Source organism: Hemitrygon akajei, chromosome 1, assembly GCF_048418815.1.
Source record: "Hemitrygon akajei chromosome 1, sHemAka1.3, whole genome shotgun sequence".
Taxonomy (NCBI): domain Eukaryota; kingdom Metazoa; phylum Chordata; class Chondrichthyes; order Myliobatiformes; family Dasyatidae; genus Hemitrygon; species Hemitrygon akajei.
The window spans coordinates 141,402,946-141,426,564 of record NC_133124.1 but is presented as its reverse complement, the minus strand read 5'-3'; the positions used below and the strand labels follow the sequence as shown (position 1 = coordinate 141,426,564).

The 23,619-nt window shown below is 42.5% G+C and overlaps 1 protein-coding gene across 3 annotated transcripts in view; it reads right to left on the bottom strand.

The window, feature by feature from the left end:
• Nucleotides 1-490, bottom strand: part of LOC140731184 (uncharacterized) — a 181,533-nt gene extending 181,043 nt beyond the window's left edge. For 2 of the 3 annotated variants that reach the window (XM_073052632.1, XM_073052647.1), the window contains exon 1: nt 375-481. In XM_073052632.1, coding sequence (XP_072908733.1) covers nt 375-452 — 78 coding nt within the window. In that variant the 5' untranslated portion in view covers nt 453-481. Of the gene's footprint in view, nt 1-374 lie in introns of all 3 variants that reach the window. The other variant, XM_073052640.1, reaches the window with a different exon arrangement.
• Nucleotides 491-23,619: the final 23,129 nt, after the last annotated feature.

Below are 23,619 nucleotides of genomic sequence, written 5' to 3'. Positions count from 1 at the left end.
ACGTCCATGCCTCAGCTTTTGTTGTAGCAATGAGGGTTTCTTGTTTTTTTTTAATGGGATAATTCTGCAATAAAAGCAGGGTTCCCAAACAGTCGCGGGCTGTAGAACAGTCGTAATCTCACGTGGTCAAAATCCAGGTACAAACGGGACGGAAGAAGCGCATGTTCGGTGCACTTCCTAGGCATTTTAATTAGTAACTCTAGCTAGTGAGTTTTGAAGAAAAAAGAACATTGTCTTTAACAGCAATGTGCCGTAGCCGCCAATACACCGGTGGTGAGTAGGCGTCGTTTCAAGCTGTTCCTGGCGGCTTTAAGAAAGAGTACACCCAGTTTATCAGCAGCACTGCTTTCAGACCTAGTCTTGCTGATACTCACTACGTTTACCTGCTCTGTGGTTTTCGGGATTTGCCCTGGTGACGGCAAATTCTGTCTCCTCTTCGACACTCCTCTCATTTCTCCGCTTTGCACGGACACTTCCGCTCCTCGCTCGGCGACGTCAGCGACGGGAGGCTGTCCCAAACCACGTCCGCGCTGAAAGGTGCCCGGGGCGATTGCTGGGAGCTGAGCACTGGAACAGACTGTAGAACTCAGGCTGGAAAATATACATTTACAGACCTACAGTTTAGTTTTAAACAGATTGTTGTTTTAACCTGTTCTCGAGCATCATAATTAAAAATGTAAACTTAAAGTACAGTCCCGCATAACCTTGAAAATTAAATTATAAATATCCTCATTACCCCAAAGCAAGGGTTCCCATTTTTTATGCCATGGACAACTACCATTAACAGAGGAATCCGTAGGCCCCAGGTTGAAAACCCCTGCCCTAAAGCCTTTGAGAATTTGGATTTATGTGAAATAATATTGCTGCTAACATTTTACTGGTTGAGAAAAATAACTGGCGCCTGCCCTTGTGTATTAATGCACGTTAAGGCGTACCTTCAACTAACATAGATTAGCATAGCCATGCTAAATAGTTGAAGTAAAAACACCGACTTGTCAATATTTATCCTGTATTCATTTCCTTATGAACAAGACCTTCAGAACACAAACTCTTTGAAATACTATTATGTGCACCTGAGGTGGTAGTTTCATCCCCTCCCCCGAAAAAAACCTATGCATGGTAATCTTGCTGTTCTTTGGAAACAGCAAACTGGAACATTGCGACTATCACAACCCTGTTGTCAACGCTAGAGTTTTATTTTGTTACAAAAGAAGAGAATATAGATGAGGGAGTGGAGCTGATGTGGTATTTATAAACGATAAGATGCCTCTATAAGTATGGGAGACACCATGTAATAAAAGTTGAAAGTAAATTTATTATCAAAGTACATCAAAGTGTGTCACCATATACAACCCTGAGATTCATTTTCTTGCAGGCATACTCAATAAATCCATAATAAAATATTAACCATAATTGAATCCATGAAAGACTGAACCAACTTGGGCGCTCAACCAGTGTGCAAAAGACAACAAACTGTGCAAATACAACAAGAAATAATAATAATATCAAGAGCATGAGCTAAAGAGTCCTTGAAAAGTGTGTCCATAGGTGGGCGGAGCTACAATGCCGCTAGTTTGTGGCTTTTTTGAGCTCATCTGCAGAAGCAGCTTTATTTCTACCTTTAACGTCTCTCTTTTTCCTTTTCAAGCTGAATGGGTTTCTGACGAAGACCCTGACCTACAACCCCACTCAAACTTCGGTTCTTTACGTTGATGGTTCTGCTCTCGGGGCTCACCGACCAGTCGTTTTTTTAAAATCTCCCAATGACTTCACAGCCCTAGGGATGAGCCGACTCCAAGTCAGTGTCATTGACTGAAGCGTAATGGGGGGAAATGGAATATTAGGAACAGCGGATTAGCTGTGAGAGGGTTTTGTACTCGGATTTCCCCTCCCCCTCTCCCCGCCTCTCCACCCTCCCCTCCCTGTCTCTCTCCTTCTCCCCCTCTCTCTCCCCAACTGCGCTCTCTGTCCCCCTCCCTCTTTCCTCTCCCCTTCCCCTCCCCCTCATCATCACTCTCCCCGCCCTCTCCTTCTCCCCATCCCCCTCCCCCTCTCTCCCTCTTCCCCCCCCACCTCACACACACCCTCACCATCCCTCCCCATCACTTCTCCCTCCCTCTCCCCTCCTTCTCTCTCTCTCCCTCCCTCTCCCCATCTCCCTCTTCCCCTTTCCCTCTCACCACTCCCTCTCCCACCTCACACACACACCCTCACCATCCCTCCCCATTCCCGTCCCCCTCCCCTCTCCCCCTCTCTCTCTACCCTCTTCCCCCTCCCTCTCTCTCTACCCTCTCCCCCTCTCTTTACCCTCTTCCCCCCCTCTCTCTCTACCCTCTCCCTCCCTCTCTCTCTCTCTCTCCCCCCTCTGTCTATACCCTCTTCCTCTCCCTTTCCCCTTCTCTCTCTCTCTCCCCTCGTCCCCTTCCTCCATTCAATGACATAACAGTGCCCATAAATTTCTTCAAGTGTAGAGGGATCCATGTCAAGGGATTCCTTCAATATCTGAGATGGAATCTTTGTTTTGATAGAGTGTCAGTAATCATTTTCTCAAGTGATTCTTTGCCTTCACAACTAACTCTGTTCTTTTTGTCTGCAAACTGGTCAGAGTGAATTGTTAAGATGACTTCACCCCATAAATCTGTGGAGACATAGGAAACCCACTGTCTTACTGAACTCCCACAGGAACACCAAACTTTGGGAAGCCAACACCCTGCCACCTCTCAGACCATATAACTGCATAATCAACCTCCAATGACTTTTCCTTTCTGGGTCACAACCTTTCACTCCAAGGCATAACTGTGGAGCCACAGAAAGTGTGTGCTATTTTGAATGGCCCCGACCGCACTCCCTCAAACAGCTACTGCGCTTCTTGGGCTTCTGCAACTGCTACCAATGTTTTACCTGAAACTACAGCCAAGTTGTAGCTTCTCTCTCTACCTTCACCACCACCTATCTCACGAATAACCTGGTCTACTGCCACGGACCACGCTTTCGAAGAGCTCAAGAGACACTTCATCACCAATCCCATTGTCCATTCCAGACCTTTTGTTGGAGGTGGACACATCTGACGTGAGCGCCAGTGAGGACTGAAGGAAAGACACACCCTTGTGCCTTCTTCTCACGCAAGTTCAACTCTACACAGTGTTGTTATGGAGTAGGACACAGGGAGCTACTCACCATTAAATGGGCCTTGAAAGAATCAAGATATTGGCTGATGGGAAACACCGAGCCCTTCCTGATGTGGACTGACCATTGGAACCTCACAACCATCTCAACCCACTTCAGGCTTGCTGGGTCCCCAATACAACCTCACCAACCAGGCTTCAAGAACACTCAGGTGGACACCCTGTTCAACACAACAGTCCAACCCAGATGAAATGGAGATGGTCTCTCAACCTATTATTCCATCCTTGCAGATCCTCAGCATGGTTGTCTGGGAACTTGAGAACCATATCTGCCAGGCCCTATGACAGCAGCCTGCTCCAGCCAACACCCCTGTGTTGGCCATGCACTCTGAGGCACTACAGTGGGCCCACTCCTTTCCCCTCTCTGGCCATCCTGGTGCATGATGGACTCTGGATTGCCGGTTCTGGTGCCCACAGATATACATCAATTCATCTCTGCCTCCCTCAATGTGCCCAATCCAATTCCTCCAACCAGTGGCCTCTGGGCACCTGCAATCCTTACAAGTCCCTCAATGTCCATAGTGACACTTCGCCATGGATTTCATCTCAGGTTTAACACCTTCCGATAGGACTATGGTAATCATGGCAGTGCTGTATCAGTTCTCCAAGTTGGCCCACTTCATTGCCCTTCCTAAATTTCAGCCGCTGAGATGGCGGATCTGATTCTCCAACATGCAGTTTACCTCCATGGTTTCCCTCAGGATATTGCTTTGAACCATGGCCCACAATTCTTCTCTTGCTTCTGGCGAGCCAACTGCTCCTCAATGAGTTTGTCATCTAGCTATCATCTGCAGACCAACACGCAATCAGAAAGAGGCAATCAGCAAGTGAAGTTTAACTGTGCTAACATTGCATTTACCATCCTTACCAGTGACACAACCTGCAAATTAACCTTTAGGGATTCCTGCATGAGGACTCCCAAGTCCCTTTGCACCTCTGAATTTTGAAATTTCTTCCCATATAGAAAATAATCTACATCTTTATTCCTTCTACCAAAGTGTCTGACTATACACTTCCCGACACCATTTTCCATCTGCCACTTATTTGCCCATTCTCCTAATCACACTATCTGCCCCTCCACCACAAACTTGCCTCAAAGCCATCAATTCTATCATTCAAATCTTTGACATACTGTATAACATAAAAAGAAGCAGTCCCAACTCTGACCCCTGTGGAACACAACCGGTCACTGGCACACACCCAAAAAAGGACCCCTTTGTTCACACTCTTTACTTCCTGTCAGTCATCCAATCTTCTATTCATGCCAGCATCTTTCCCATAATACCATGGGCTCTTGTGTTGTTAAGTAGCGTCGTGTGGCACTACGTCAAAGCCTTATGAAAATACAAGTATACAATGTCAACTGACTCTCCTTCATCTATCCTGTTTGCTCTTCAAAGAATTCCAACAGATTTGTCATTCAAGATTTCTCTTCAGAGAAACCATGCTGACTTTGGCTTATTTTGTTATGTGCTTCCAGATACCCCAAAATCATATCCATAGTTAGCAGCATAGAATAGAAACATAGAAAACTTACAGTACAATATAGGCTGTGCCAAACATGTCGTTACCTTAGAAATTACCTAGGGTTACCCATAGCCCTCTATTTTTCTGAGCTCCATGTACCTGTCCAGGAGTCTCTTAAGAGACCCTATCGTATCCCTATTATGGACTCCAATGTCTTCCCAACCACTGAAATCTTACTAGCTGGCCTATAATTTCCTTTCTTCTGCCTCCCACTCTTCTTAAAGAGTGGAATGGCATTTGCAATTTTTCTGTCCTCCAGAATCTAGTGATTCTTGAAAGATCATTACTAATACCTCCACAATCTCTTCAGCTGCCTCCTTCAGATCCCTGGGGTGTGGTCCATCTGCTGCAGCAAACTTATCTACCTTCAGATCTTTCAGCTTCCCAAGCACTTTCTCCTCAGTAATAGCAACTGCACTCAATTCTGCCCCTGACACTCCTGAATTTCTGGCATACACATGTCTGCCTTAGTGAAGACTGAAGCAAAATACTTATTAAGTTTGTCTGCCCTTTCTTTGTCCTCTATTACTACCTCTCCAGCATCATTTTCTACTGGTCTAATATCCACTCTCACCTCTCTTTTACTCTTAGATTGCAACGGGTACACTCACTAAAGGGAAGTTACACTGTAACTACCCACACCTCAAGAACTAGTTGACTGCCCTGTTTATCTTCCACAGTGAGTTTAGTTACCAATACCCACTATTTGAATGGCAGGTCCCTCCTCCTTACCAAGGAGGAAATACTTACAGCTAACAAAATAGTTCAAATGCAGTTCATTTATTTACTGTGGTACACGTTTATATCCAGACAAAACTCTTGAAACACATTTAAAACGCAGAAGATTTTCCATCTTACAAAGCTTTGCTAATGACAAATAATTTCTAAAACACAAAGGATTTCCAAAACACAGGGCAATTCCTATAAACTAAACAGACATACCAACAATGAATTGTCCATCACAGAAATTGAAGGCAGAGGGTGGGATTCTGGTCACCCTGTCCTTCTATCATTCTTCTTCATGTTATTTAACCATTCATAATAATCTTGACCTGCTGCTATTTTTATACTTATACTACTAATGTATACTGGGCAGGACCCAGTCACTTCGGTAGGACCAACAAGGGTAGGTCTTACACTGTGTAGGCCTCCGTTAGTCTCGATAGACCATGGATTTGCGCTGTGGAAAGTTTCCAGGGCTCAAGCCTGGGCAAGGTTTTTTTTTATGGAAGACTGGCAGTTGCCCAAGCTGCAAGTCTCCCCTCTCCATGTTGTCCAAGGGAAGGGCATTAGGACCCATACAGCTTGGCACCAGTGTCGCAGAGCAATGTGTGGTTAAGTGCATTGCTCAAGGGCACACACACAGCCTCAGCCAAGGCTCGAACTAGTGACCTTCAGATCACTAGATGAATGCCTTAACCACTTGGCCACGTGCCAACACTGCGAATGGTAGGACACTGGGAAGTGCGGTAGAACAAAGGGATCTGGGAACACAGGTCCATGATTCATTGAGTGTGGTGTCACAGGTAGATAGGTTCATAAATAAAGCTTTTGGGATACGGGCCTTCACAAATCAAAGTACTGAGTACAGGAGATTGGATGTTATGTTGAAGTTGTATAAGACATTGGTGAAGCCTAATTTGGAGTATTCTGTGCAGTTTTGGTCACCTACCTATAGGAAAGATGGAAGTTGAAAGAGTACAGGGAAAATTTACTAGGATGTTGCCAGGTTTAGATAAACTGAGTTATAAGGAAAGATTGAATAGGTTAGGTCTTTATTCCTTGGAATGTAGAAAATTGAGAGGAGATTTCATGGAGGTATACAGAATTATGAACGGTATAGATAGGCTTAAATGCAAGCAGGCTTTTTCCAATGAATTTGGGTGTGACTACAACTAGAGGTCATGGGTTAAGGATGAAAGGTGGAAAGTTTGAGGGGAACATGAGGGAAAACTTCTTCACTCAGAGGGTTGTGAGAGTGTGGAATGAGTTGCTAACACAAGTGGTGGATGCAAGCTCCATTTCAATGTTTAAGAGAAGTTTGGATAGGTACATAGACAGTAGGGACAAGTCAGTGGGAGCAGGCAACTTAAATAGCTTGGCATGGACTAAATGGGCCAATGGGCCTGTTTCTGTGCGGTACATTTCTATGACTCTATACTTGAACGGGATAGACAAGGTTTAGAGGGATACAAGCCAAATGTGGGCACATGGGACTAATTTAGAAAGGAATCTTGGTAGGCATGGACCAGTTGAGCTTAAGAGACAATTTCTGTGCCGTATGACTCTATGAGAGTCCAGACCCAGTAAATCCCCAGCTCAGAAGAGAGAAAAGGGAAGGGATGTGGCTAGCTCTCGTGCTGGGAAGTGGTTGGCTAAACATAAGCTGAATATAGTAATGAACAAAAAAGTGTAGCAAATGGGAAGCCCAGGTGATGTGAGTTGTTCCATTAACACTGAGGCTTTAGAAGCAAATTTTATATCCAGCTTTGTGATTTTTAACAGTTAGCTTGGGCTAAATTGTAAATACTTTTCTTCCCAGTAGCAGGGGTAACATGGCAAATGGCTAGGTTTTTGGTGAACATGGAGGAGTGGACAAGATAGTCTGATGTTTTCCTTTCTTCCATCATGGTTGACAAGGTTCTTATTTGCCTATTCTGTGCCATGTACTTCTGATCTCTCTTTTCTCCCTCCCTCCCTTCCTCTCTCTCTCTCTCTTTCAATCTTTTTATTAATATTTAGAATATTATGAATGAGATACAATTCAAATAATGGTAAGGGATTACAAATATATAGACTCCCATTATACATGAAGTAATACATAAACAATGAATAGAGCATAAGTAAGTTTCCCAAAGCATAAACCATATAGTATATATATGAACAAGGTAAGTTTAGATATTTCATAATATATAGTGTAAAAAAGAGAAAAAAAAATCTATCTAAGAAAGTTAGCTAATCTACTAATCTAGTATCAAGAAAAAGAAAAAAAACAAAGAAGAAAAAAAAACTTTTAAAAAGAGAAAAAAAAAAGGGCTGTTCATAGTATCTCACGAGTATACATAAACATCCATGACGTCAACTCCGATCCTCTCAACATACATACGATTAAAGCTGAAAAAAAAACCAATAAGCCCGGCACAGGGCCATTACATCATATGAAAATATTGAATAAATGGTCTCCATATCTTTTCAAATTTAATAGAAGTATCAAATACAGCACTTCTAATTTTTTCTAAATTTAGACATAACATAGTTTGAGAAAGCCAATGAAATACTGTGGGAGGATTAATTTCCTTCCAATTCAACAAAATAGATCTTCTAGCCATCAAAGTGAGAAAAGCAATCATTCGACAGGCGGAAGGAGATAAGTGAAGTAAGTCCATCATCGGTAAACCAAAAATTGCGGTAATAGGATGGGGTTGTAAATCAATGTTCAATACCGCCGAAATAATATCAAAAATATCTTTCCAATATTTTCTCAAAAGTGGACATGACCAAAACATATGAGTTAAAGAAGCGATTTCTAAATGACATCTGTCACAAATAGGGTTTATATGAGAATAAAAATGAGCTAATTTATCCTTGGACATATGGGCCCTATGTACAACCTTAAATTGTAATAATGAATGTTTGGCACATATAGATGATGTATTAACTAATTTAAGAATTCTATCCCAATTCTCAATAGGAATAATAAGATTAAGTTCTCTTTCCCAATCATTTTTGGTCTTATCAAAGGGCGCTGAACGTATCTTCATAATTATATTATAAAGTTTTGATATAAGCCCTTTTTGAAAAGGGTTTAATTCAAACAAACTTTCCAAAGTATCTGAAGACAGAGAATTTGGGAACGAAGGAAGTACCGTACTTAAAAAATGCCTAACCTGTAAGTATCTAAAAAAATGAGATCTAGGCAAATTATATTTATTAGCTAGTTGCTCAAAGGACATAAAACAGTTGTCCAAAAATAAGTCGGAAAATCTTAATAATCCCTTAGTTTTCCAAGCCAAAAAAGCATGATCTATAATTGAGGGAAGGAAAAAACAATTAGATACAATAGGACTATTTAACATGAATTGAGTCAACCCGAAAAATTTCCGAAATTGAAACCATATACGTAAGGTATATTTAACTATCGGGTTGTCAATTCGCTTCGGCAGTTTAGAAAGAGCAAAAGGGAGAGATGTCCCTAAGATAGAACCCAGAGCATAAGCAGAAACCGATTTGGTTTCCAAACTCACCCAATGAGGGCCAAAAGGACCATCCCATTCTTTCAACCAACATATCAAATATCTAATATTAACTGCCCAATAATAAAATCTGAAATTAGGTAATGCCAACCCACCATCCTTCTTTGTCTTCTGTAAGTATATTTTACCTAACCTGGGATTTTTATTCTGCCATATATATGAAGAAATTTTTGAATCAACATTAGTAAAAAAGGATTTCGGAATAAAAATTGGTACCGCTTGAAAAACATATAAAAATTTAGGTAAAATAACCATCTTAATAGCATTAATCCTACCTATCAGAGATAAAGATAATGGTGACCACTTAGTAAACAAACCTTTAATCTGATCAATTAAGGGTAAAAAATTAAACCGAAATAATTCTTTATGGTTTTTGGTAATTTTAATCCCTAAATAAGTAAAAGAATCGTTAGCTAATTTAAAAGGTAAAATACCATAATTTGGGACCTGTCTATTCAAAGGAAACAATTCACTCTTATTAAGATTTAACTTATACCCAGAAAACTCACTAAATTGAGCCAACAATGATAAAACTGCTGGAATAGATTTCTCAGGATTAGAGATGAATAATAATAAATCGTCTGCATATAAAGATACCTTATGAATATCTGTTCCACGATTAATACCTAAAATATCCTGTGATTCTCTGATGGCAATTGCCAAAGGTTCTAAAGCGATGTTAAATAGTAATGGACTAAGAGGACAACCTTGTCTAGTGCCCCGAAATAAACGAAAAAATGGAGATCTTTGATTATTAGTAAACACCGAGGCTACTGGAGTTTGATATATCAGTTTAATCCAAGAAATGAAGGTCGGACTAAAATTAAACTTCTCCAACACATAAAATAAGTAGGGCCATTCAACTCTATCAAATGCTTTTTCCGCATCTAATGATATAACACATTCTGAAGTATTATGTGAAGGAGTATAAACAATATTCAATAATCTCCTAACATTGAAAAAAGAATAGCGATTTTTAATAAAACCGGTTTGGTCTTCCGAAATAATTTGGGGTAATACCTTCTCCAACCTAGAAGCCAGCAACTTGGAAAAAATCTTAGAATCCACATTCAATAAAGATATTGGTCTGTAGGATGCACAATCAGTAGGGTCTTTATCTTTCTTCAGTATTAAAGAAATGGAAGCTCTATAAAAAGATTGTGGCAACTTCCCCAATCTAATTGCTTCTTCAAACACCTTGCATAGCCAAGGAGATAGAGTGTCAGAAAAACATTTAAAAAATTCTACTGTATACCCATCTGGACCTGGTGCTTTCCCAGAATTCATTGAGGAAATAACCCCTTTAATTTCCGCATCCGTAAACGGAGTATCTATTACTGAAATATCATCAGATGATAGTTTTGGAAAATTCAATTTCCCGAGAAAATCACACATGGTATTATGATCCTGAGGGAATTCAGATTTATACAGGGAGGTATAAAAGTCTTGAAAAGACTTATTTATGTCATCATGGTTAACTGTCAAATCCCCATTCTGCTGTCGAACCTTAGTAATCTGGCGTTTAACTGAAACATTCTTCAGCTGACTAGCTAACAGTTTTCCTGATTTATCACTATGTATATAGAAATCAGATTTGGTTTTCATTAATTGATTTTCTATCGGAGATGTAAGTAATAAACTATGTTCCATTTGAAGTTCAACCCTTTGTTTATAAAGTTCCATGCTAGGAGTAGTCGAATATTTCTTATCAATCTCTTTAATTTTATCAACCAGTAAAAAAGTTTCCTTCTTAATGCGTTTTCTCAGACCAGCAGAATACGAGATAATCTGTCCACGTATATACGCTTTTAAAGTGTCCCAAAGTGTTCCGCATGTGATATCCTCCGTGGAATTAGTTGAAAAGAAGAAATCAATCTGTTCCTTCATAAATTTAATAAAGTCCGGTTCTTGCAATAAGGTAGAGTCAAATCGCCATTGTCTAGCATTTAAAGCTGTATCTGTAAAATTAATAGAAAGTTTTAAAGGAGCATGGTCAGAAATAGCTATAATATCATAATTACAACCAATTACCGATGGAATAAAACAAGAGTCAATAAAAAAATAATCAATCCTCCCTTCCATGCAGCTAGAACATAATCACTAACTCTCTCAATTCCCCACTCCAGCAGTTCAAATCCAGAATTTTGTATTTCATGAGATTAGTAAATTAATAAAGTAATGGGCATTATATTTTCAATCTCTTAACCTAACCCATTACCCTAATTTCAGAGCAAAACAGTGCTACAGTTTTCTCCATCCACTCACCAACTAACTTTCTTTAACATGTTACGTACCCCGTAACTGGATCACTTACCAGCAAAGATAGAGAGGTCCGTTGAAGTCTGATGGTACTATTTTTAACAGTATTTATTGATAAAAATACACAAAATAATATCAAGGCAAACATACAGATAATATACGTCGTCAATACTAAATCTAAAAGCGCGGGTCTAATAGTAATCAATAAGAAATAGCTCTATCGTTGTCTGGGGGATAATGTATTGTCCGATGGAAATATAAAAGTCACTCAGTTCATTCAAGCTGCAGCTTTTGGGTTGGAGAGAAAGACGGGTTAAAACTTGCCCATTCCTTTTATGATGTCAATCCTTCGAGAGTCGTTGGGAGTTGGTTTCCCCGTTGTTAGCTAAAAACTGTTCTGCCATGGTACAGGGCCCACCGATTCCGGGGCAAACGGAAAAGGACGCATGTGGCCTTCCACTGGTTTTTGCTATTACGGGATGTTATAACCTCGGCCCCCTCCTTTGTGAGAATCGCAAGAGCCCTAGTCAAGGGGAGGGGTCAACTGACCCAAGAGGGGAAAAGACGTGCTGAATAGACACAGGAAATGGGAGAGAGAGAGAGAGACGTGCGGAAGACCACGTTCTCCCGAGAAGCAGAATAAAGGCGACATTGACTATTGTCTCATGGAGACCACGTGAAAAGCCCTCGGGCAAAGTGGGCTGGTTGAGAGAGAGATCGCATCACCTGCAACCTGATTGACACCTGCGATCCCGTGAAGAAGTATAAAGGAGGGTCTGAGGGGGGGAACCCTCAGACGCATCAAGGAGACACCAAGGAAGCATGATACCGATTCCCGTGGGAGCGGGAAGCCATTTTGAAGGAAGCCACATGCGTTAGATTCCAAATTTTGAATCTGTGGCTGGAACCATCGGAAGACCGCTTTTAAATAACAACGGGGAAGCCTGCTCCCCTGATTCCAAGGATTTGCTCTGTAAAGACAACGGGCAAGTGTTTATCCTTTCTCAACCATCTCTCTCTCTCCACAACGTGAAACCCCAGCGGTTCCCAAAAGGGAAAAGCCTGCAGACTTCTGAGTGACTCTTTATATTTCAATTGGACTCAGTATTAACCCCTAGACAACTATAGAGCTTATTTCTGATTGATTATTATTACACCGGTGTTTTAGATTGAGTTTTGACAATGTATATGATCTGAATGTTTTGTACTAACCATACGCTTGTGCCCCTTTTTGAATAAAACGTTTGAAAATAGTAGCATCCGACTCAGCTGATCCCGCTATCTTTGCTGGTAAGTTACCTGGTTACGAGGTTACGTAACAGGGATCGTTAGTGTTTCTTCTGGTGCGCCTGAGGGGCTGTTCCCACAGACCCTCTTTTTATCCTGACTCACAGGGTCTCAGTTGTCAATCAGGTTGGGATGATGCAATCCTTCCACCAACCTCCCCCTCGGTTCATTGCCTGGGGCTTCGATACATAGTACAGGATGCAATACACAAGTCCGTCTCCAAGAGACAATAGCCGGTATCAATGGGTCCGCCTTTCGGAGGCCAGGACACATTCCAACCCTTTTGTGGATTCTGCATGTCTTTCTCTCATTTCCTGTGTCCCCTGAACTGACTTAATAGTGATCTTGCGATTCTCACAAAGGAGGGGGCTACCCCGCACCCTTCGGCCCCTCAGAGCTGTGGCACATTCGTAACAAACATCACTCCTTTAATTTGATTTTTTCCTAACTGAAATTATAGAGTTTACTTACCTGCTCTTTCCCACTCTGGATGTAATTAAGTTTAGAAGCAATCATGGAACAGGCCCTTCAGCCCACTGAGTCCCTGCTGGTCATCCATCATTCATTTATGTTAATCCTACACTAATCACATTGTATTCTCCTGACATCCGCATCAACTCCCCAGATTTTACCACTCACCCACACAGTGTGGTTTACATCATCATCAACATAGTGTGGCATGGTAGTGTAGTGTTTAGCACAATGCTTTACAGTACAGACACCTGGATTCATTTTCCACTGCTACCTGCAAGGAGTTTGTATGTTTTCTCTGTGACCACGCGAGTTTCCTCCGGGTGTTCCAGTTTACTCCCACAATCCAAAGATGTACTGGTTAGTAGGCTAATTGGTCATTGTAAATTGTCCTGTGATTAGGCTGGGGTTGAATTGGGGGTTGTTGGGTGGTGCAGCCCAAAGGGCTGGGTGGAACTATCCTGCACAATATCTTGATAAATAAGCACTAGGTGGCAGCTTACTGCAGCAATTGACCCACCACCTGAAACAGGAGCATGCAAGGAATATGCTCACAGTGAGAACATGCAAATACCACATAGATAGCACCCAAGGCCAGGAATACAAGTCTTCATTACACAAATCCTTGATTGACTTATTCTGTTCCAGGTCTGATCAGATCTTCTCCACTTTGTCAATATGTGAAGAGACTTACAAAGCTGAATAGAGCAAAGAGTCGGTATGTTACTATTGAAAATTGATGTCTCAATAAATCCATGTTGAAATTTTTAAGATATTGATAATACTGTTGTTGTAAACATGAAAAAGCAGGCAGATGTTGGAAGTTCAAAGCAACACACACAATATGCTAGAGGAACTCAGCCAGTCAGGCAGCATCTATGGAAGTGAATAAACAGTTGATGTTTCAGGAGAGTGGACCAGAGGAGAAATAAAAGAAGGACGAGACCTGGGAGGAGTAATAGCAAGTGAAAAGAGGTAAAACATCAGTTGGGGAATGGGGGGGGTATTTGTTTATTCTGAAGGAGAAATCCATATTCATGCCATCCGGCTGGAGGCTAGCCAGATGGAAGATAAGGTGTTGCTCCTCCACCCTGAAGGTGGCCTCATCTAGGCACAAGATGTCAATTAATTTCATAACTTTGGTGAAAGATCAGCAGAAACATGTGGATCAATGTACATTTCTTCACAGACCTTTGGAATTATAGAGACCACTTAGTCCATTGTGACTGTGCTAGTCAAAAACAGAGTGGGCCAGCATAATCCCATGTTTCAGCTCTTCATCCAGAGCCTGCAGGACAGGGCTTTTCAGACCAATGTAAAAGTGTTTTTTAATGTGATGAGGGATTATGCCTTGACTGTCCATTCAGGAAGTGAATAGGAGAAGGCCAATTGGCCTCTCAAGCCTGTTCTGTTCTTCAGTAATCATGGCTGATCAATGGAGACAGCTCTCCATTGCCTTCAATTTGCCAATCTTTCAAAAAATTATCTATGTCTTCTTTAAATACCACCCTACTTTCAAGACACTCAACCCTGTGAAAGCATCTGTCATGCCATTAGAATCTAATATCTTTCAATAAAATCGCCACTCATCATTCTGAACTCCAAATGCCGATCCAGCTTCTTTCACCACTCATGAAAGGACAGAATGATGACAGACCTCTTATTCTAGGAATTTTCTAGTGAAACTCATTTGAACTACCTCCATTGCTAGTAAATCCTTTCTTAAATATGGAGGCTAATACTATACATGATATTCTTTGTGTGGCCTCACAAACATCTTGAACAATTATAGCAATACTTCTCTATTACAAATCTCCAAGCATCTTACAATAAATGTAAATATACTGTTTAACGTTACCTCCCTAAGTCCAACAGGGCTCTGCTGAAGCTGTATAGGCCCATCCGCCGTACAGTGGATACAATGGATTACAGAAACATTGATAAACCCAACCAGACCATCGACTTAGTGAGTAGGAGCTCATCATTGAGTAAGCAGGGAAAGTCATCAGGATCCTGCTCAGCCAACAACTCTTTTGACACCAATGTCCTTATCTATCTTGGGTACCTGGACTGTGAGAACAAGGCAGGGAAATCCACCATTACAGCAAATGAGATGAAAAGATACAAACTACCAATTCTTGGACTGAGAGAGACAAGATAGACATTTTTTGGAGAGCCTTGAATTACAAACGGAATAAGTATCAGCTACTCTGGCCATTGAAGCAATGGCACAACACATTCATAGGGCGTAGCCTTCATGATGACACCAGAAGCTCGTAGAACCATGATCACATGGGAAGCCATCAGTACCGGAATCATCACTGCTAGCTTTAAATCCAAGCACGAGAAGATAACAGCTTGAGTTATCCAATGTTAAGCACCAACAAATGACTCTAATGAAGAAGACAAAGACGAGTTCTACAATGGAGTCATAAGCAGAGGGAAGGAAAAATTCCTGACCAATGTCATGAAGGATCTTAGTGACAAAAATGCACGGATAACGTAGGATATAAACAAGTAATGGGGAAACATGACCTCGGAGAAATGAACAAAAATGGGGAACAATTTGCTGAAACTTGCACTAACTTCAAGCTAGTTATTGGAGAAACTTATTCCCACATAAGCACATACTCAAGGCAATATGGATGTCACTAAACAAGATAGCAGAGAACCAAATCAACAATGTATGCATCTCAAAGAAGTTTCAAAGATCACTCCATGATGTAAGAGTGCATTCAGATGCAGGATTAGACCACCATCTTCTGATCACCAAAGTACAGATGAAGGTAAAAAAAGCTACACACCACTCAATGAATGACTAAAGTACAATGGGAGCTACCTGAAAGACAAAGAAACAGCTCAGAGATTTGCCCTCACACTTTCCAACAAGTTCAAGGCACTTGAGGACTATTATATCAAAGATGAACAGACTTCTGTCAAAGAGCCAATAAATGAAACTTGTGCAGAAGTGCTGGGTAAAAGCATATTTGAGCATAAGGAGTGGATTACACCATGAGCAGAACTAGGAATGAGAAAGTGGAGGCATAGAGGGAACATGAAAGAGTGCACAAGGAAGTAAGGAGAAATATCAAGAGGGACAGGGGAGAATACATCAACACCTATATGTCCCAGACAGAAGAAGCCTTAGCAAATGGGAATATGAAAGAACTATATAATACTATCAAGGAACTAGCCAGCAAATTCAATGAGATCAATACCCAAATGAAGGATCAAGATGGAAATGTCCTAACTAAAGAAGACGAACAGCTCCAACATTTAGCACAGTCCTTCAATGAGTTTCTGAACAGACCACCTCCTCTGGAATCTCCTTTAATTCCAGAAGCACCATCAGACTTGGATGTCAACTGTGCCACGTCAACAGGCAATCAAAAGGCTAAAGTCAGGAAAAGCTGCTGGCCCAGACAGCATACCACCAGAGATATTGAAGGCAGATACTAAACTTCTGACAGATACCCTGTACACTATGTTCTGCATTATCGGGACAAAGAAGAGATGCCACAAGAGTGGAAGGAAAGTCACATAATCAAGCTTCCAAAGAAAGGTGCCCTACAAGACTGTAAAATCTACAGAGGTATATCCTAGATGCCAGTGCTTGGAAAAATGTTAAACAGAATTATTCTGCAATGCCTTCAACAAACTGTCGACACAACATTGAGGGACCAGCAAACAGGCTTTAGGAAAGATTGCTCCTTCACAGATCAGATAGCTACCTTAAGAATAAGCAGTCAATTAAATGGAATACTTCTCTCTACATCAGCTTCATTGACTACAAGAAAGCCTTCGGTAGCTTAGACAGAAACACCCTAAGGAAACTTATGAAACATTATGGAATACCACAGAAATTTATCAATAGTTTTAGGAACTCCTACAACATCATGCAAAGTTATACATGTGGGAAAACTGTAAGAAAGCTTCAATGTCATCACTAGGGAGAAGCAGGGATGTTTGATTACTCCTTTCCTGTTCCTGTTGGCAATAGACTGGATTAACAGAGAACAACTGAAGAACAAAATGGAGTCCAGTGGGTTATGTGGCAGCAACTTGATGACCTAGTGTTTGCAGATGACATTGCCCTACTGTCTAGCTGTAACCTACAGCTGCAAGAGAAATCAACACTCCAATCACTAACTTCACCATGTGGGGTCTAAGCTCAAAAGTAGATAAAGTGAAAGTGATGAAGATAAACTGCACCAGCAACAGACCCATCGTGATGAGTGATACAACCCTGGAAGAAGTAACTTCCTTTGTCTATCTTGGAAGTGTTGTGAGTGTATATGGTGCAATGAATGAGGATTCCCAAGGCAGGATCAACAAGGCCAAAGTAGTTATTCAACATCTTGAAGAAAGTGTAGACATCCAGAGTTACATCAAGGAAAACTAAAATCAGAATCTTCAACTCAAATGTTAAAACAGTGCTCCTTCCTGGAGAACAATAAAGAAGACACAACAAAAACTGTAGGCTTTCATCAACCAGTGTCTGAGAATGATCCTAAACATTAGAAAGACTGACAAAGTAACCGATCAGACACCTTGGGAAAACACTGACTAGGAATCCATAGAGATACAAATATGCAAATGGAATAAAGGTGGATTGGCCTCACCTTGAGGAAGCCAACCAACAACATCACCAGGCAGGCATTAAAATGGAATCCACAAGGAAAGAGGAAAAAGGGATATCCAAAGTACATATGGAGGAGAGACATTGAGGTCAAAATTAGACGATAGGCACACTCCTGGATCACTCTCAAGAAACTGGCTAGAACAGAGGATGATGGAAATGGGAGGTCAGGCTAAGGGCGCAAGAAGACAACCACTTACTGTCCTCACTGTTTACTGCACAAGCCTGCTTACTTTTTCTTTTGTATGTACAGGATCACCTAGAGCTATTTGTACTCCATTCATTTACAATCTCTCTTCATTCAGATAATGGACTGCCTTTAGATTCCTCCTACAAAATTCATGATCTTATACATTCCTATAATCTGTCCACTTGCTCAACCTATCTGTATCATGTTGCAGAGTCTAAATATCCTCAATGCAACACTTTCTCTTACGTAATTCAAAGGATTTGTCCTGGTCCAGCATGTAACTATCATTACAAAGAAGGCATGGCAGCGCCTCCATTTTCTTAGAAGTTTGTAAAGATTTGGCATGTCACTTAAAACTTTGACAAACTTCTATAAATTTGCATTGGAGAGTATACTGATGGGATGCATCATTGTTTGGTATGGATACACCAATGCCCTAGAACTGAAAAGCCTACACAAAGTAATAGATACAGCCCGGTCCAACATGGGAAAAGCCCTCCCCACCATTGAGCACATCTACAAGGAGTACTGTCGGAGGAAAGACCCCACCATCCATGCTCTCTTCTTGCTGCTGCCATCAGGAAGGTACAGGAGCCTCAGGGACAGTTATAATCCCTCAACCATCAGGCTCTTGAATTAAAGGCTCTTGACTCAACTTCACTTGACACATCACCGAAATGTTCCTGCAACCTATGGAATCACTTCCAAAGACTGTTCATCCTCTGTTCTCGATATTTGTTGCTTATTTAATTATTATTATTTCTTTCTTTTTGTACTTGCAGCTTGTTGTCTTTTGCACATTGGTTGGACACCCAAGTTGGTACAGTCTTTCATTGATTCTACTATGGTTATTATTCTAGTATGGATTTATTGTGTATGCCCACATGAAAACAAATCTCAGCATTGTATATACTTTGATAATAAATTTACTTTGAACTTTGAAGTATTTTAGTGTCATTGGCAAACCTAATTACCTTACCCTTTACCCTCTCCTCTAGTTCATTAACATTAATAGCAAATAGTTGAGTGCCAAGAAATGAAGATTAGGGTTTTTCACTAGTCATGTCCTTCCATTTATTCTAAATCTTTGTTTTCAATTATATAACCAGTCTTCAGTCCTCACTAATATACTTAACCCAATGCCATGAGTTCTTAAGTGGTGAACCAGCCATTTATGTGGCATCTTATCAAAAGCTTTCTGGAAATCCAAATTTGCGTAATTGGAAATATCTTGAAAATATGTAGCTTGTGGTTGACAATTGGGTTGACTTGTTCTCCAGTCTTGGCAATCCATTTGTAAAGGTTTTGTCACCATATAAGAAGACATCATCAGTGCACTGTTTACTTGTGGTATGTCCTCCAAATGCTTGGCTTTTATATACTTATTAATTAGTTGGTTAGTCGTCAACTCAGTTTTGGTGGGCAACAACCAAGAAGTGACCAAATGAACTGTCCTTCCATACATTTGAAACATCTTGGAAATGAAAGCCTGATTGCTCCAAGAATATAGAATTTCAGTCGCTCATAAACCAACAGCAACATTGAAGAGAGTACTTTGCAGACCTAAAGAAAAAGCCAAGCTATTGGACTAGACCAACGTGGTCTACAAAATTCTATGTGGGGACTGCAGCAAATTTTTTTTTAAACAAAATAGACTTTATTCAAAAATAAAATTATATACAATAAACCATTCAATGACTTTCAATCCTTTACAACTGTTTCCATTACTGTCTTTACATTTTCAAAATTTTCGCCACCCATGTGGCACTCTATTCTTTCATATTTACATTCAGGGGGTATACACCCAACCCCCCTACCCCTCAACTCCCACGGGAGAAGAACCCTAGACTGTGGTCCTTCCCCACTGGGCCATTGTGGTGGCTGCACCAAGTTTGAGTGCATCCCTCAGCACGTATTCCTGCAGCCGAGAATGTGCCAGTCAGCAGCATTCCCCCACAGACATTTCCATGTGCTGGTAGACCATCAAGTTTCGGGCCGACCAAAGAATGTCTTTGACCGAGTTGATGATCTGCCAGCAGCACCGGATGTTGGTCTCGGTGTGCGTCCCCGGGAACAGCCCGTAGATCAGAGAGTCCTCTGTTATGCAGCTGCTGGGGATGAACCTCGACACTGCCCTTTCCATCCTCCTCCACACCTTCTCGGTGAACCCACAGTGTGCAAAGAGGTGGGTTACTGACTCCTCCTCACTGCAGTCCTCCCGTGGGCAGAGGGGTGTGGAGACGACGTTCCGGGCGTACAGGAAGGTATCGGACTGGGAGGGCCCCTCTCACCGCCAGCCAGGTGAGGTCTGGCGATGAGACATTTTGCCAGATGAACTGGACGGTCTGCTCAGGGAACCACCCCACTGTGTCCATCTTGTCCTTCTCCTGCAGTGCCTGCAGGACCTTATGTGTTGACCACTGCCTGATCGCCCTGTGGTCAAAGGTGTTGACCTGAAAGAACTTCTCTACGAAGGACAGGTATGGCAGCAACGACCAGCTGACAGGGGTGTTGCGCGGGAAAGGGGCCAGACCCATCCTTCGTAGAACCTGGGCACATAATGGTACTTGGTGCCCACGTACCTGGGATCCACACACAACCTGATGCAGCCACACACAAAGCTGGCCATCAGGGCGAGGGTGACATTGGGGACGTTTTTGCCCCTGTTGTCCAGGGACTTGTGCATGGTGGTCCATCTGACCCGCTCCATCTTGGATCCCCAGACAAATCTGAAGATGGCTCGGGTGATTTCCGAGCTGAAGGAGCGGGGGACTGGCCACACCTGCACCAAGTACAGCAGCCCTGAGAGCACCTCACTCCTGATGACCAGGTTCTTGCCCGCTATCGATAGGGAGCGTCCTCCCCACAGCCCCAGTTTCTGTTTGACCTTGGCAGTCCGCTCCTGCCAGTTCTTGTTGCACACCTCGACCCCAACACCTTCACGTGATCAGACCTGATGGTGAAGGGGATGCTGGATTGGTTGGGCCAGTTGCCGAAGTGCATGGCTTTACTCTTTGTGCGGTTGATCCTGGCCCCCAACACCTGCTTGAACTGTTCGCAGATGTTGATCAGTCTGCAAACTGACCTCGGATCAGAGTAGAAGACAGTGACGTCGTCCATGTACAGGGAGGTTTTGATTTGGGTCCCTCCACTGCCTGGCAGCATCACCCCTCTTATGCCCTCATCCCTCCTGATGGCTTCGGCAAAGGGTTCTATGCAGCACACGAACAAGACAGGGGAGAGAGGGCAGCCCTGCCTGACTCCAGACCTGATGGGGAAGCTGTCTGTTTCCCACCTGTGACCTGGACTGTGCTACAGATGTCCATGTAGAGCAGTTTGATCCAATTCCGGATTTCCTCCCCAAATCCCATTTTGGAGAGTACATCCACCATGTACGTGTGCAATATCCTGTTGAAGGCTTTCTCCTGGTCCAAGCTGACCAGGCAGGCGTCCACCCCCCTGTCCTGCACGTAGACAATGGTGTCCCTCAGCAGCGTGAGGCTGTCTGAGATCTTCCTGCCCGGTACAGCACAGGTTTGGTCCGGATGGATCACGTGCTCCAGTGCAGACTTGACCCTGTTGGCGATAGCCTTGGACAGGATCTTGTAGTCCACATTCAGGAGTGAGATGGGCCTCCAATTTCTAATGTCTTCCCTCTCCCCCTTCTGCATGTAGATGAAGGTGATGATGCCCTTCCTCATGGATTCTGACATGCTGCCTGCCAGGAGCATAGTGTTGTACAGTTCCAGCAGGTCGGGGCCCATCCAGTTCCACAGAGCCAAATACAAATTGACTGGTAAGCTGTCAGTTCTGGGAGTCTTACCCGACTCAAAGGAACGGATGGAGCCAGTCAGCTCGTCCAGGGTCAGTGGCTGCTCCAGACTCTCCTGCTTGCCGTCGTCTAAGACCTGCGTGATAGACGACAGGAAGTTGCGGGAGGCTGTGGAGTCTGTGGCCTTTTCTCCGTACAGACCGGCATAGAAGGACCTGCAGATCCTCAGTATGTCCGTCTGCGAGGACGCTACTGAGCCGTCCTCTTCCTTAAGGTTGTGGATCACAGAGCTCCCCCTGTGCACCATTTGGAAGAAGAATCGTGAGCACGTCTCATCCTGCTCCACGGTTTGGACCCTTGATCAGAATGTTACTTTGGTCAAACTGCGAGAAAACTATCCACAAGGATCCATGAACATCAACTAGTGTGACCAACTCTTTCTAGTCTCTACCCATGAAGATCATGAGGGGCACAAATTCGACTGGGCATCAATGAAAGTCATGGCACAAGCAAACAGGTGGCATGCAAGAGAACTTCTTGAAGCAAGTTTTTTTGCAAACAATTCTTTAAACAGACATGTAGACCTCAATCCTATTTATAAGTCAATGTGGGCAAAATTCCACACAATGTGCAGAGTTCATCACGCAACCAACCAGCAACAAGGTCACAACTGAGTTTCCATAATGATGACCAATCAAATGATTGATATGTGTGTGTATATATATCAGAGAGAGAGAGAGAGAGAGAGAGAGAGAGAGAGAGAGAGAGAGAGAGAGAGAGAGAGAGAGAGAGAGAGAGAGAGAGAGAGCACACCACAAGTGGACAGTGCACAGATGATGTCTCCTTGTATGGTGATAAAAAATTTGCAAATGTATTGCCAAGATCAGTGAACAATTCAACCCAATAAATCTGAGTAATTGCATGACAAGGGAATTAATTATCTTCCTCATTATATCTTGCACAATTATGAAGATTCTTATCTAGTTAGAGGTCCAGTTCATTTCACAAATTTTGTATAATGATTGCCAATAATATATAAAGTTGTATGCAGAGTGAATTTCTGGAAATTAGTTTTGTAATATGGATAATACAACTACTAAGTTTTCCAAGTTTGATCAAACCTAACTATGGGTCCTTGCAATTTTAACCTGCTTGCTTCTATTCTTTACTCCTTATGGTTTTGTTAATTTGACAAATGCTTTATTTTTCCAGTAAATTCATGTGCTGGTGCTGTAACATTATCAAAGGCTTAACAAAATAACTGAATAAGCTGTACTTGATTCTGTCAGTGAGTCATTAAAGAACGTGAGTGACTGACTGCACTTGGCATCAAGACAGCATTTGACTGATTCGCTATAGTAGCAGGTTGACTTAGTAAAGCCGAAGTCAATCAGTGTACTTTAATGGGTGGGTAATTGACCTTGACCAACCACAAAAGGTGATGTTTTTCTTGGTTGAGGTCATTTATCACAGTTCCACGACAAGGTGGGAAGGTGCGCTGGTGCGGAAAATCTCCTGGTCTGACATCTGGCAGGCAGAACCCCAGCGCATTAAGTTTATGATCCAGGCTGTCTATGATGTCTTGCCTAGCTCTGCAAACCTCCATGTCTGGGGCAAGAGCAATACACCAGCATGTCCTCTGTCCAGGAAGAGGATCACTGGAGCACATCCTTAGCAGCTTCCCTACAGCCTTGAGGGAAGGTCGCTACCGGTGGCGTCATGACCAGGTGCTGAAGGCAGTGGCAGAGAGCGTCACGATGGCCATGACCACCAGCAAACAGAGTGCTCAGAGGAAGAACATCTCCGTTGTCAGAGCCGGAGCACAGCCCCCACATCAGCCCACATCATCATCGGGCCTGCTTAACACTGCATCAGAATGACTGCTTCAAGTTGACTTGAGGAGGCAGCTGAAGTTTCCCAACCAAATAGTAACAACTTCAGTGAGGCCGGATGTGGTCCTTTATTCAGTGTCCTCAAAGCAGGCTGTCCTTATCGAGTTGACAGTTCCCTGGGAGGACCGCATTGAGGAGGCAACT